At 43.1% G+C, this 15,635-nt stretch overlaps 1 protein-coding gene across 7 annotated transcripts in view; it reads left to right on the forward strand.

Moving 5' to 3' along the window:
* The first annotated feature begins 874 nt into the window (after nucleotides 1-874).
* atp2b1a (ATPase plasma membrane Ca2+ transporting 1a) overlaps nucleotides 875-15,635 on the forward strand; it is a 35,991-nt gene continuing 21,230 nt past the window's right edge. For 2 of the 7 annotated variants that reach the window (XM_023831125.2, XM_072709293.1), the window contains exons 1-2: nucleotides 875-1,033; nucleotides 9,973-10,399. In XM_023831125.2, coding sequence (XP_023686893.1) covers nucleotides 10,213-10,399 — 187 coding nt within the window. In that variant the 5' untranslated portion in view covers nucleotides 875-1,033; nucleotides 9,973-10,212. Of the gene's footprint in view, nucleotides 1,034-1,500; nucleotides 1,904-9,857; nucleotides 9,877-9,972; nucleotides 10,400-15,635 lie in introns of those variants that run through there. The other 5 variants (XM_023831126.2, XM_023831124.2, XM_072709292.1 and 2 more) reach the window with 5 other exon arrangements.

Consider the following 15,635-nt stretch of genomic DNA (forward strand, 5'->3'; position numbering starts at 1 on the left):
AAAGTATAATAATAATAATAATAATAATAATCAATCATCATCATCATCAATATACAAACCCTGAATCCCAACGAGGGAGCATGATTTTTAAGTTCGCCGATCCTATTAGGTATGACTGAAAGCCTATGAGACGTACGGACCCGTTTGATCAGTATCTTTTGGTTACAGTGTTATGCATTTATTACTGAGTATAGTATAACCAGTGAAGGTGTTATGCAATAATTTATAACAATAGTAATTAACAGGGAGTCTTCGATTTGAAATGTGAAATTCGAAGAAAAAAAAAATCAACGCGCCGTTTGAGTTATTAGGACCAAGCATTTTAACATACATATTTAATATGACAGCTTTATTAAACGGGTAACAGACGCTAACCTCTGCTTTGCTCTGCTCGCCCCAACCCCGGACCCGATGTAAGCTCCCACATTCAACGCATGCTCACCGGGAGCAGCTCCCGTGTGCGCTAAACGGTAAACTCGGGACACCGGCACATGCAGTCGTTCGAAGAAGGGCAGAATCAAGAGGAAAAAAAACGCAAACGTCATGGAAAGAGTGACGTCAGGCTTAATTAGCCGAAGGGAAAGACTTGTTCCAGACCGTAGGTGGAGTCTGCATAATAAACTAGCTCCTAACGTGCACGCATATGCCGCCTTAAAACTGCACAATAGCGCCGTAAAACAGCTGGGAGTGCGAGAAAAAAAAAAAACACAGCACCCGAGTCCCGCTACACGGAGCACGCGCCGCGCGACCCGCAAGGCGCGTGAACGTACGCGCGCGAACCAGTCAGTTTCCATCCGGGTACGAGCGCGATGACGTCGCGGTTTCCACGGGCGACCACGATATTTCAAGTTAAGCGAATAGCAATCGGCGTCGGCGTCCAGGGTCCTTCCTCCTGGCGTGGGTCACGTGGTGCCGGGCGACGCCGCGCGCCGTGGGCGGGATTTGAGCCCAGATCGGGAGAGGGAGGTCCACTCTTCTTGGAGACCGAGGGAGACGGGGGCGAGGGGAGCCGGAGCAGCTTTCTGCGAACTGTGTGAGTGCTGGCGTCTCACTGTCCCCTTTTTTTAAAAGCAGTTTTTGGGGGGGTTTGTGTTCAGTACCATACGTTGTAGCTGGACACTCGGGGTGAGCGGGTACCTCAGGTAGTCCGCCCCCTCCCACTTCGGCACCGGTTTTACCTCAGCTGGCAAATTGCTGAGCCTCAAGTTTATGTTTCCTGCGAACAGAGGGAAGGGGCACGACGGCTAGCCTCTTCGCAGTAGTTTTATTTTGATTTTTTTTGGCGTGTAACGGAACTGTCTGTCTTTCCCCGGGCGCACCTAACAAGCCGGGCTGGGAGTTGGGAAGTCGACGGCTGTGCGGCCGCGGCCGGTGTCTTAAAAGGGGGCAGCTGGCGGACCCCCCCTCCGCCTGGAACTGAGCCGGGCGGCCCCTTCGGTCGTTTGTTAATCAATTAATTAATTAATTAATTGATTTCATTGTTCGTTTGCTTTGCTTGAGGTACGTCAAGAGTGAAGGGTGTCAGGAGTAGCAGCACCCCCCTCCCCCCCAAGTGGAAGATGTGCAGAGGGCGCTTCGCTGCTCCGTCGGCCTCCACTTAGTCTTATCTGAAAAGAACAACTTTTTATTTTTTTAACTGTCTGTCCCCCGTTTTCCCACTTTTTTGATCTGACACATTGGCGCAGGAGCCAAAGGAAGCAGAACGACCAGAGATGATGCTCCGTGTAGCCACTCTATAAATAAGGAAGAAACAGTAAATGGTTTTATTTATGCTCTGCAAACTTGCGGCACTATCTTCCTTACTAATAATTTCCCTGTCAGGCTTCACCATTTGGAGGACAATAATAATAAGAAACAAGGAGGACATACCATAGCTTCTGTTTAGCGTTGAATTCTTAAGAAGGTAAGTTAATTTGATAGCTAAGATAATGACTTGGTAAGGTTTAATGCAAGTGTGTATGCCAGTGGCAATTACGTTAACTTATATCAGTGGACTGAATTGTCATTTTTACTATCAAGCCGTTTTGTGCGGTTAGAAATATAACGGAACCCTGGTCTGTGGTTTGATCCAGACTCGAACCGGATCCAGTCTGTGGCCTGATCCAGATTCGAACCGGATTCGAAAGTTTACTTCTAGTGACTATTTGAGATGCATAACTTTGATCCTGAAATATTATTACGGAATGCTAGTTGAATTTATTAATGGTGCTGTCCAACAAAATAATTTCCTGCATATATATATATAACAACGAACAGTACCTCGCCTCCCCCGAGTGGTGATAATATAAATGGATCACAGCAGCAGTCGTCTTCTAGAAGTTTGTCTAAGGATGGAGATTCGCAGGACATTAGTGTGGTTAAGCGGGGTAGCGCATTGCTGGATATTCCTCTTAGGTTTCAGCTGTGTTTCAACCCATCCTGTTGGTAAATGTGATAAAGTGATAGAGTAAATTAGAACAGGAGCGCCTCCTGGTCTAAGCCGGAACGTATGTTGTCGCCTGCGAGACAGGAATTCATGCAAGTCCGTTCTGCGCCTCTCCGTTAGTCACTAGTTTTTAATTTTACTGTTAGTGCTACCATACTCTGTCCAGTCGACAAGACCTCCGATTTAACGAACTGTCCCATGCGGGGACGGACGCGTCAGGTTGTTTATAAGCCGCTTAATTTAGCTGAGTTTATAAACGAGTTTTTTTTTTTTTTATCTGCTCCGTTTGTGCATTTTATTGTGGACGGAGGCTGCCCCCGGCTGAAGGTAGAGTGGCACGTTTCTGTGCCATAACATATTTTTGCCCCCTCTTCCCCCTGTCCGGAATGAGCTCAAGTCCTGTTAAATTGTTTGCAACATGAGAAGCAATGCTCCTCATGACCTTGAGTACAAATAGTCCGAAGGCTTTCTTCCCGCGGAATTATTGGATATCGGGAATAAAACCATGGCACCAACTTTAAAAATAGAGGAAGATGATAAACGTGCCCTTTAACAACCGGTGCCCCGGATAGGAATCGGCCGATATGGTTGTTTTTCTACAGTTGTCCTGTACAAGCACTCTCCACATAGTTGCCATAAAGCGCAGTATTAGCCATTTATTGGATAAAGTTTTGCATTGGCATCTTAACACGACATCATGTAACGAAATTTACTAAATAAGAACTAAAGTACGTTTTAGGCTATAGCGGTTCCTATAATGGACACGACTTGATATGTATTACATTTGTTAAAACCATTAGAAGATGAGCTGTTCATTTAAAAGCCCCCATCTGTTTTAAAGTTGGCTACGAAACGTTTTTACTGCTAATGGACTAATTTCCACATTTTACCTACTGGAGACATTAGTTGCAAGACTACAGACTGGAGCTCAATGCCTTGTCTCTCTGCTGTTGAAATGTCAGCTCTTTGTAGAAAGGATTTGACATTTTATGTTTCCTTAAGGGCCCAGAAATAACTTCATGTATACCCTTAGGTAATGCTTTCAACAAAGAAAAATTTAGTAATACGGCCCGTGGATGGATCTTGTGAATACCTGAGCCAACAGCTGATGGGGATATACAAGATAATCTGTTTTCCCTTAGTTCTGTTTGCACTGCTGTAGTCTGTTTTCAATATCACTGAATGGGGCTGTTTGAAACGGTAATTGTTTAATGATTTACCTGACCCATCAAATAAAGAAACCTTTGACTGCATGTAAAATAAGATTCTGTGGCCTTTGAACTAGAACTAATTGTGCTGTTGCTCTCATTGCTCAAAAGCATGCACTAATGCTGGTTTGAGATATATATATATATAAATAAATAAATAAATAAATAAAATTATAAAAATAATCTTGAATGCTTTCACAACTGTGAAGCGCTGATGCATGTAATCTTGGCCCTGGCTGTTACTGTGCACCCACCTCGTGTACACTGACATTGAATTGTTGGTGTAATTGCATGACATTGTAACAGAGTACTTTGAATTGTTCAGTGGTATGCTGATGGAATGTTGTTGGGAAACATTTTCCTGGCCATTTTCAGGTAGTCCCTTTGCTCTTGTGCTTCTTTTATTTATTTGCAGTTTGGCTAAACTGCCTTATCTGTAATGATTTTAGAGCCCTGGTAACTAGTCTTAGTGATAGTGTGCTGGTGGAGCTACTAGAAAATATATTGGTTCAAATTAAATTTTGAGATGTTAATACAGCCCTGGGCTAGTTATAGTGCTGATTTAACTGTGATTGTTTGCTTTTTGCACTTAGATGTATTGCATTATACTTTATCGTAGTATGACCACGGTGGGTTTATTTACTGTTGTATATACATTACAGATTTGTTGCCGGATTTCTTTCAACTTGGTCTTTGGATTTTTCCTATGATCGGTGTCTGTCTAACCTGTGGGTTACACACATTATGATAAACTGTTATGTGTTCTTAAAAGCAGGTGAAATTTCATGACAATTTGTATAGATTTTTTAAAATTATATTCCCAAAACGCTACTTCACTCACCTTGGTGAATATAGTATATTTTTAGTATTTTCTGCAGTCTGACGCCTGGGTTTGTAAGCAGATTTTTTTTTTTTATCAAGTCAGTTTAATATGGCTGCAAGAAATTCTGTGATTAAGAGATGCTCCTTCACAGCACTGATTTGCATTGGGCTGTTGTCAGTGAAGTATATGAATAAAAACTGAATGTGTCTATAAAAGTCACATTTCTATTCTGAGTAAATAAGTATAAGACAGAAATATCTAATTTTGAGTTGCTTCATCTGGAAACTCAGTAATTGAGGCTCTGACTTGGGGGACAGAGTATATTTTACAGAAGAGGTAATGGAGCCTTTGTGTAGCATTAAGCTGAGGTGACATTCAGCCACATAGACTATCATTGCAAGCTAAAAATAGTTGCCTGAACTATTAAATGCCTTTTAACAATGTATCTGTTTACTTGTCATGAAACTTCATTGTATGAGGATGCAATAAAAGGATGGAGACTAAAGCCTGGGCTAATGATCCTATGGAATGCACAAAATAGATGGGCTCACAGATGTAAGGGCCAGAAGATCCCAGTGCAGCCTTTTTAACCAGGCGCATTGGACACCCTTGAATGTAGGGCCCTCCTGAAATGTTTTGGCATGTCAGCTGTGTGTCATTGGCCACAGTTTTTGCAGGAATGAAGTGGCTTTGAGAAAATGCATTCAGCAGTTTAACATGCCTGTTAATGTAGCACCAAAGCACTGATTCATAATTGTCAAGGTGATATTAGGGGGTTGAGGTAGCAACTTCTGGGTTTGTTTCAAATTGTGTACTATCCTGCGATGGAGCATGCAGAGTTAAATTATGACAGGTGACAGAAAAGTAGAAACTACCATTGTGTTGCAGAAGGCATTTAAAGAATACATAAAATGGGCAGTCGTGGCAAAGTGGTGTAAACTGTTCATTATAGCGTCAGTATTCATTATAAAACTCAGTGTTCCTTGGTATTGTGTCCTGTGAGTGGTTCTGTTTTTCTGGAACCAGTCTGTGTGCTGGTTTCTCAGTTCACTGAAATGTCATGTTTTCAGCTCTCTGCTGACTCTTCCTGCTAAACTATAACAGAAGATGCTGTTAAAGATATTTAGTGTGGCACCATCCCCTTCGAGCCCAGCCTGCTGAGGAACAGGCAAACCTGAGCAGGCAGACTTTGTCTTAATGAACCAGCAGTTTCTCTAGAAGTTACTCTGCTGCTGACAGATGTCTGAGCTTTACAGCTCCAGTAACGTGGCAGAGCCACCTTGCTGCTAACTGGCGTTTTTAGGATGTGAACTTTGTTGCTAGCCGCTCTAAAACTAGCCCTATGTTTTTGCCCAGCCCCCAGACTTGCTTGGGGAAGCCCGTCTGTGTCTTTGGGTTAATGGACGGACCCTGGTAGGAAGTGTGAGCATGTAGTCAGCTGCGAATGGGGGAGGGGTGTGCCGGCGGCACTGGGGTCACACAATTGGCACTGGCTCTTGCACGAGGTCGGTCTCGCCTGGCAGGGGAGTGGGGCCCGCAGGCAGTTGCACGTCACTTTGCTGTGTGACAAGGGACACAAAGCGGCCTCGTATTCAAAGTGACTCCATCAAAGGTATGCGCATGCTTGGAAATGTGCTCTGTGTTTATACATAAAAAGGAGCTGCATGTTGCTGGAGGCTTGTCTGGTATTTTCTGATGTCACAGAGTCCTGGGAAAACTGACCATGGTGCTGTATCATATTAACATTTTACATTTACAGCCCACAAAGTACATAAAACATTTGTCGTCACAGGGGGGCTGTAAAAGGGAACTTACCTTAAAGATTGCTGCGGCAGTGTGGTTGGAACTGTAGAAACTCGAGTGGAAGGCTGAGGATTGGACTAACCCCACCTGCCTGGTTCTGTGCTCCGCAAATCCTTCTCAGTACTGGGAAGCCCCTGTGAGCCCAGGCCCTGTGTCCCCAGTGCTCTGAAGTGGTGCTGTCAGCTGGGTCACCATGTTCCCACTTTGTACCTCTCTGTGGATGGTGGGGGGTTGCATGTGGTTAGCTAAAAATAGCCCCCTGGCCTGCACTAGTAAAGAGGGACCCCTGGATCTGCTGTCCTGGTCCTGTGGCTCGCACCCAGCCTTGGCAACGATGGGGGGTACTGTTGACAGCCAGCAGGAGGGTTTCCTTTCGTTCTTGTGATTTGGATGTGTTGGGGGGGGTGTTACAGATTTGATATGGTATGCTCCATGGCGAGTAGCCTGCAGGCTTTGCTTTGGAGGTGGTGTATGTGTTTTGGGTTGCCAGTTAAGTTTAGAAGGTGATTCCAGATTCCTCTGTGCAGGTTGAGTTTGTGTATAGTAAAGTGACTGTTGGTTGTTATTCAGAATCAGATTTATTTTGCCAAGTACAGCTATGTACAAGGAATTAGTTCTGGTATGATATATATTGCATACATTAATACGCAAAGCACAGTAAGTTTTATAATAAATACTGCTGTATTTGTTGTACCTGTGTCCATTGGCTAAAATGCCTGGGAAAGATGTTGCAACGCCAGCCGCCTACTTCCTTCCATTCTGGAGGCTGAAGGCTTTGTTGCCATGTAGCTTCCTCAGAGAAGATCACTTTTTGGTTACTTCTGCCCACACCCCTGTAGGTATGCTGTCCCTGTGGAGTGATGAGAGATCTGACTTGTTCTGAATATGAAGGCTATCAAGGCAGTGCTCAAACCTGGATCCCTTGAACTGAATGGACCTAGCTTTCCGAGATGTACCTTGCTAAATCAGAGTACGTGTCATTTTCTGCAGTAATGGCACTGCCACAGTGTCAGACTGTGCTTGTTTGTGCCCTTGCCAGCTGTGTGCCCGCAGACACTGACCTTCCAGCCTTACAACATGTGACCTGCTCTGCAGCCTGAAACTCTGTGTGCTCTGTATACCGGCAGTGACTCTGTGTGGGGCACAAAGCTGCTCGGCCGTGTGGACCCTGTGAAAAAGAGGGTTTACTCGAGTGTGCCTGGCTGGCATGACTGGTCCAATCTGACTGTGAGGCTTGCATGGGGCTAGTATTGCAGTGTCTTCAAGTCTGAAGACAATGTCTTAGCGTAGCGATTGGGATGTGCAGAAGTAGGAACTTGAACAGTTCGTAGCGGTGTCATTAGCTTGCTGAACAGATGCTTTCTGTTTGACTGACTGAACAGAAAATGGTCACTAAAAATGCTAAATGTATCTGATTCTGAGCCTACTGCTAGACAGTGTCAGAGTGCTGTTTGTTTCAGGAGGTTTTCTTAGGCCCTAGAGCAGAGGTGTCAAACTCCAGTCCTGGAGGGCTGGAGCCCTCCACATTTTTGGGTTTCACCTCATTTAACACACCTGATTCAACTCCTTGAGCTGAATCATTTGTGGTGGAACAGGGAAAGAACTCAGCTACACAGGGCTCTGGCTCTCTAGGACTGGAGTTTGACATCTCTTCCCTAGAGCATGCCTTTCTTTCATGTGTGTATGGGTGTATGTTTTAACAAATCAAATCAAAATACTGTATATAGATAATTGAAAAAGTTCGATAAATATAAAAAGAAATAAATATATGAAATTAAACTTCTGAAATGAAAGGGACCCCTGAAATTTCTCTTTGTCTGATTTTACCTAACTGCAACTGTCTCCTATTCCGTGTTAATTCTCACTAAATGTGTGTGTGACGATTTCAACCCCTCCCCCCCCATCTCCCTCCTTGTAGTGGCGCAGTGGTTAGCACTGTTGCCTCACACCTCTTGGACCAGAGTTTGAGTCTTCGCCATGGCTCCATGTGTGTGGAGCTTGCATGCTCTCCCTGTGTCATGGGGTTTCCTCCCAGTACTCCAGGTTCCCCCCCACAGTCCAAACACCATGCTAAGGTCAATTGGGGAAAATGGATGGATGGAAACCATAGGGCCTTGCTGTACCCTTGAGCAAAGTACTTGCCTTAGATTACTTCACTAATCTAATTCTTAGAAGGGCTAAATGCTACATTTTAAAGGATAAATGTGTTATTTGATGTAGCTAAATTCATTTGTTTGCATAATACTTCAGGGTCAGCCTGAGGTCGGGTTTAATGTTGGTATTTGCAGATGTCTGACCTAAGGACAAAATTTGAGAGGAAAAAGTTGAATGAGGAGAGTGCAACTGTGATTTACACAATCAGCTGAAGCAGCATGCCGCTGACATCAGCTCCTGTGTAGAGTAATGGTGTAAGGTTGTGCTTTGCAGACTTGGGAACAACTGCCACTGGTCAGTGCGAGGGCTTTATGCATTTATATGTGAAATTGACCCCCCAGGTGGTATACTGTGAAATTGAGGCATCCTGCAAACTTTGTATGGCTGTGACAGTAGCATGCGTGAGCACTCCTTGCAGTGGTTTAGTCCTGGAGAGAGTCCAGTGAGCTGCCACTCTGAGCTCTGCTCCCCCCTCACTTTTATTTTCAGGTGGGAATTATGGGCCGTGCAACTGAACGCATACTTGAGGCATGTGGCGCTGGTTGCCAAGTGAACTTGTTGCAGTTTACGATAGCCGTCAGTGCATTATAAGTGCTTTGCGCAGGAATATCCCTCTGTGCCATCTTGGGGGTATGGTACATTCCTGGGTCGTGATTCCAAGAAATTCATCAAGCAGATTTGTCCTTGAACAGTATGACAGCTGTTGTACTGTACTCATTCAGTGTGGAAACAGGAGCAGAGGCACCAAGTGGCTCAAGGCTCTGACAGGGGATTTGTGGTTTTCATTCTGGGTAGCCCATGTGTCCAGGGTGAGGGGGGGGGGGGGGGGGGCGTGAGCATTCGCCATGCTTATTAGTTATGCTACATGTTGTTGCACTTGAATTAGAAGCTTTCCTTTGCTGATCGTTTTAATGAACTTTTTCCCTTGAAGTGGCCTTTGGCAAGAATGCTTTTTAAAGCAACACTTGGCTTCAGTGTAACCCGTACAACTGATATCTCTGTTGCCATTCTCTCCTGTTGGATGTTTTGGGGCTCCAAAAATGTACCTTATCCAAGATAATTTGTTCTTGTTTTTCCAGCCTCTTGTTTATAGGCAGAGATCAGCTTTATCCAGACCAATGTGTGTTTAATAGTTTCCTGTACCTCCTGTGTTTGTATTTGCATACGTGAGTGTGGATCTTTAGCTGAATGCCTTCCTCTTTGACTGTCACACTCCTGTTTCAGCACCTGCCTGGCTGTAACATTTGTGTAATGACTTCTCAATGCTTATCTATTTTTACTAGCTGGTTTGCTTAACCAGAACAACTGGTATAGTCTGAACTAACCAGGAAATGACTGTTACAACTGACAAGAAGCCATATGAATGCAGTTCTGTATAAACATAGTGTAAAATCATCGCACATGTCCTGGAGTGTCTGACCTTTAAAGCTCTTTTATTACCAACTGTCAGTATGCTATCTCAGGTCAGTGTTTGGTTTTGCGCATCTCAATTGTTGTATCGGGACCTTTTTTCTGCTAAATGTGGCCCGTGTTAACCTTGTTCTTTTCTTGTCTTGTAGATCTTCGCAAGCAGAATCCTCTGGACTCTTGGAGCACATCTGTCACTATGGAACAGTAGGCATGTGGTATGCTGAAGATGGCTTTTGACTGGTCCAGAGTCTGCCTCCTGGTTCCTGACTTCTTGCACATCTGAGGGATCTGTGCAGTTTATGGGAAATACTCGGTGTTGTCGCTGAGGAACGTCGTGGTCGTTTGGGACGCCCTTTTCCCACCGTAGCTAAGAGCGCAGTGGAGGAGACATGGCGAAGAACTCATACAGTGGGGTGAAAAATCATGAAGCCAACCATGATGGGGACTTTGGATGCTCTCTCAAGGAGCTACGCTCCCTCATGGAACTGCGTGGGGCAGAGGCGCTCCATAAATTGCAGGAATCTTACAGTGACGTCCAAGGCCTCTGTAACAGATTGAAATCGTCACCAATAGAAGGTCTGTATGTACTTTGCGTTCAAGTCATTGCAACTGCTGTGCATTATATGGAACACGCAGGTATACAGCAATTAGATTTAGTTGTATTCCATCATGATACAGTAATATGGTATTTATAGTGATGCTGGAAGTCACAGGAGTCACAAGTGCTGGACTGTGTACACGTGGGCGCTGCAGATGTAAACCTGTCCCTGTGAGAGAGAAATGGGATGTGAGTTGCTGATGAGTGGACAGTGACTAGGGGCGGAACCTCCACAGGCTGATGTCAGAACTCACTGTCAGCAGTGCTGCTTTTTCTTTGCCCTGCAGACAGTGGTGCCTCGCTGCCCGTGAGTGCACTGGAGTTTTGCTGCACGTCCCTGTGAGGATGTTCCTGTCTGCTTAATATATATTAGACCTAGTACCATTTTATGGGTCCCGTAGGGTACACAATTGTGTTGCAGGATTTGCTAGTATTAATTTTAAATGATTTTGTGAATGATGATAATAGAACATAAAGAACTTGTTAACAAGTATAGGCCCCTAGCTGTGACAGTTGTCCTGATCTGCTGGTTTGTATTGAATGCCACTGTACAGGATGGCTTACATTCTGGATACTTTTAAAAAAAATGTTTTTGTGTAATTGTCGCTCAGTGTGGCCTTGATCTGTGACCTGCATATGCTGGATTAGAGACTTCAATTTAAGTATAAAGGTTTTTAAAAGGTGGGAGGTATATGCTCCCCGTGCCCCCCCCCCCCCCTTTCCCCAGGAGTCTGCCTGTGGAAGAAAATTGCCCTTAATGAGGGAGATAAGACACGCCTTTGAACAGGCTTGTACTGCCTCCTGGTCTTGCTTTGCTACAGTATGTCCAGTTTTTCACGTCCCTGTGCCCTCAGCACATGATCCCCAAGTTGCATGCTTTCCTCCACAGCCAGCTAAAAGCACAATTGGAATATATTTTAACAGGAAGATGCTATAGAGGGTTTACAGTGAACTATAAGCATGTTTGGATTTCTGCAGTGCTCAGTCCTCTAATTACATCGAGGTAATTATTGACAATTTACAAAAGTGTTCTAATGTCTTACCTCTTGGATTTTGAGTGAAAATCTGTGCTTTGATCTTGAAACACCACAATATCAGAGTTTTTGTTGCCACTGCTGAGAACGATTCATCAGACCGCAGTATCAGGATCATTGCATGTGCAACGCTTTGGGAGATTGGGTTGCAAGCTATATGAACTGTAGCTTGAAATTGCTTCATGCTGTTTTATTGGTGTTCACCAGCCTGTGCCCTGTCCCTGTCCATTTACTCTAAGCCTAAGCCCCTATCTGTTTCCTCTCTGCCTAATCCTCCTGGGCCTGAGCTATTTTCCTCTTCCAAACAGGCCAATGGGGAGAATGAACAAAAGTGCCAACTCAGTGGCTGTCACAGCGACCTGTCTGCTTTGAGCCCACGCTGCTTTGTTACCTCAGCATAGATACTGCACTTTAAATTGCAGTCATGACCTTGATCGAACTCTTGGGGGAGGCAATTTAAATCTGATCCCAGATTAAAAGGCACCGTTTCCACTGTCCAGCTGTGACCCTGGGGCCTCTGCTGTTTGCAGTTGCTTTCCTCCCTGTTTCCCATTTCCCGTTTGTGGTTTTAGTCTCCTTCTGTTATTCACTCATGAAGGCGAGGTTCTTATAAATGTACCCTATTTTTATTGAATGTGATCTCCACCGTAGACCATAAGGAGAGCCACTGATGTCGAATTATGGCATTGGTTCTATAATCTGAAGTCCCTGAACCCTAAAATCCTGTCCAATATTAGCACTTAAACCTGCAGCTCTTAAAAGCTGTATTTGTGGTTTTAATACAGAACACAGGTTCTAAGGTTGAGTGTGACACATTTGCTCAGAGGATTATATGAAGTTGCTTTATTGCTCCATATCTCTCTGGACCCAGTTATGGAGAATGTTGTGGGAACTCCTTGATTGTGATCGGTGAGTTGTTAGAGATACATTCTCCCAACAAATATCTGCATTTGCTGTCCCATTTCCTACCCCCTTCAGTAGTCCATGAGCATGTTGGAATGCTTCAGTAATCTTGAGCACATTGAGGCACCCAGCATTACATTAGGCCAACTTTGTCCATGTGTAAGGATAATTCTTACATTTCATGCTGGAACTATTAATGTCATAGAAGGGTAGTGAATCTGCTTCTGTGCTCCAGCAATATGCATCTTACCTTCCCTACAGCTTTATAAGCAACAAGAGTGTGTTGGTGGCACCTGTGTGCAAAAATCTGCAGATGTGTTAGATTTTTCTGGGAAGCCTTTGCTGGAATGTAGTGGCTGGAAATGTGTGACAGTTGTTACCCTAAGCTTGTGATCTGTAGCTGCCAAAGAAATGAAGGGCTTGCTCAGTGACATTTAAGCACACAATCACTTTGCTGCTTTCACTTGTCCATCTAGAGGTTGGGATGTGCTTTGTTGGTGTTGCTTTCCAAGCCAGAGCACTGCAAGACTCCCCTATTTTGAGAACAATTAGTTCCAGCTCTTAGCATTATATCTTTTAATTGCATTAATATACTACTGTTATTCATGCATAAATCCTGGTTGACAGAACTTTATTGTGGGGTTGTTATGAATTATGGGTCTCTGTTATGAAGACAATATTATTAGCATCTGGAAATAAGGCTTTAAATGATTGATAAAGGGGCAGAACTTTGTTCTTTTCATAGTTTTACAATAGAAAGTTGCTTTGGTAATCTAGTCTTTCTGTGTGCCAGAAATATTTAGCTTTGTTGTGGGGATGGTTCATCAAAGTGATTTAACAAGTTAAATTATCTTGGGGTCTGTGGTTTGGTACAAACCTTGGTTTTGTGTTCATGGCTTGGTAGAACTCTGGTACAGCAGGGACAACAATTTTTGAAATTATTATTAAAACTGCAAACAATTTAGGAACAGTTGTAAACCATAGGGAATACATATGCTGATGTTTCTGAATAACTGAGACGCTTGTTTACACATTTTATAATAATTTTAGTTTTTACATATTTAACTCATGATGCGCTAAATTCCATTATAAATCCCATGTTGTCTACTATCGAGTATGGTCTCATATCTGTAGCAATAAACAGCCCAATGTTTTTTGTTTTTTTTCTTGGCATGGTCTGAATTTCCTGGCAAAAATATTTTAAATTGCCGTGGGGTTACTAATTTGCAGAGGCTGTTTCTGCCTTGCTCTAGTTGTACACCTACTCAGATGATGTTGGTAATGAGTTGGCATGTTTGATGTGTTTTGGTATGACAGAGCTAACAGTCTTTGTCTTATCAACTACTCTCTTCCATGCTGGTGTAATTTATTAGGAATCCCCGATTATGACTGACTGTAACCAACCCACAGCTGCAATTAACATAATGTTTTTCTTGGTAATCATCAGCTTGTGAATGTAGTTCCCCCCATATCAATAAATGTATTCATTCGTTTTATTGTTTATAGCAAACCGAAAATGAAGTACTGAACGGTACACAATGAATACTTTTAACGTTACAGCCTTACCACAAACATTTCTAGGCAATTATGAGACCCTGTAACTGCATTGAATTATCGCTGTTTGTCAGTCAGTTGTTTTCTGGGGGAAACATTCTTAGTTAAATGTTACTCATAAATTGCCTCTGAAACATTCTCAATTTCAGAAATTAGTTGGGCTGGGTGCCATGCATCACTGCACCAACCCTGTTTTCTAAATCAGTAACCTGTGTCATGTTAGGTAATGGTGGAACAACTACTGTCCATTATAGCATGTATACCTGATTTCTGTTTGGGTCGTTTAAAAATAGATTTGTCTATTCAGTTCCAGATTTTTTTTTTTCTGAAAGCTCTGGAGTTAAAGTTGCATTTACTTTAAATTAACTGAGGGGAGAGGGAAATAAAACAATATTACAGTAATAGGGATGAGTGCTGTATAGTAACATTAAATGTGCTGATAAGCTGCACGAAAGCAGCTGCTCTTAAACTGAAAGATTTGTTATGCTTTAGTGTGAAATGGTTTATAAGTCAATTGTTATGTTTTAACAGGAAGATGCTATAGAGGGTTTTTATGTTTTAATGAACAGCCTTCACTTAGGTATTGATGGTGCCAGGTGTTAAGTAAGGGATAATGTACAGGCAGCCGGTAGTTATCGCAGAAATAAGCCCCGACAGTGTGATCAGGACCCGACGCGAAGCGGAGGGTCTTGTATCACACTGAAGGGGGTTATTTCGCGATAACTACCGGCTGCCTGTACATTATCCCGCTTATTACACGGCTACTTGCCACATAAGGAAAAAAACTGGACATGAATATGAATTTGAAACATTTTATTGGCATATTTGTTTTAGATTAACATTTTTAAACGGTAATCTTTGTTGGCGCGGAGGGATTTTAAACATACAAGTAGTACCGGCTATGCGTTATTACTTTGGAGCGGTCATTATTTGAAAAGAACGAACCTGCAAATGTCTCAACTGACCAATCAGAATCAAGCATTCCAGAGAGCCGTGTAATAAGCAAGAAATAAAATATTACATTGAATGTGATTAACAGTCATTTTAACATCTAATAACTGTGGTGCTGGATTTGGGGGTAAAATTTGCTTATTACTGTTAATGAATTGGTTCCCTTGCAGGATTATTTTAGTGACCCCCACCCCCCCCCCCCCCCCATGCATGTGCAGTGTTATTGTGGTGATTGATTAAGCTTACGGTTTGCATCTTTCACATGCAAACAGGTGCTTGGCTAAGCAGGACATTCTTTTGGCAGATTTAAGTTTTCCCCCTCTAATTAAAGTGTTATTTCTTGAGACTTGCAACTTGAGTCCCTTTTAAAATGTCTCACCCATTTATTGGAACGCTGACGCATTTCAGTTCCTCAAAATAAATTGATTTGTTTGAGCAAAACATTCCCCCCCCTAGTTTCTAAATTAACACACTTGTTAGTTGGTATGGTGATTATAACATAGCCTTGTGAACAGGAGGCAGTGTTTGTACTCGCTGGTACTATCATGTCATAGCTTGAATGGGAACTATTCACTACCTTTTCATTGAGAATGTTGAATGTATATCTTTCTATTTCGTGTTTTGCACCCAGCTCATGTTTGTTAGCACCTAGCTAACGTTCGTAGATTTGTAGACAATGTGTCCCATTTATGCAGGAAGTGGTGTGTTGCAGTTTGTTGTGGTCTAACTGAACCCAGAAGTTTCAAGTTACCATGGAAATTCACTTTAACTG

This window comes from Paramormyrops kingsleyae, chromosome 1 (assembly GCF_048594095.1).
Source record: "Paramormyrops kingsleyae isolate MSU_618 chromosome 1, PKINGS_0.4, whole genome shotgun sequence".
Classification (NCBI taxonomy): domain Eukaryota; kingdom Metazoa; phylum Chordata; class Actinopteri; order Osteoglossiformes; family Mormyridae; genus Paramormyrops; species Paramormyrops kingsleyae.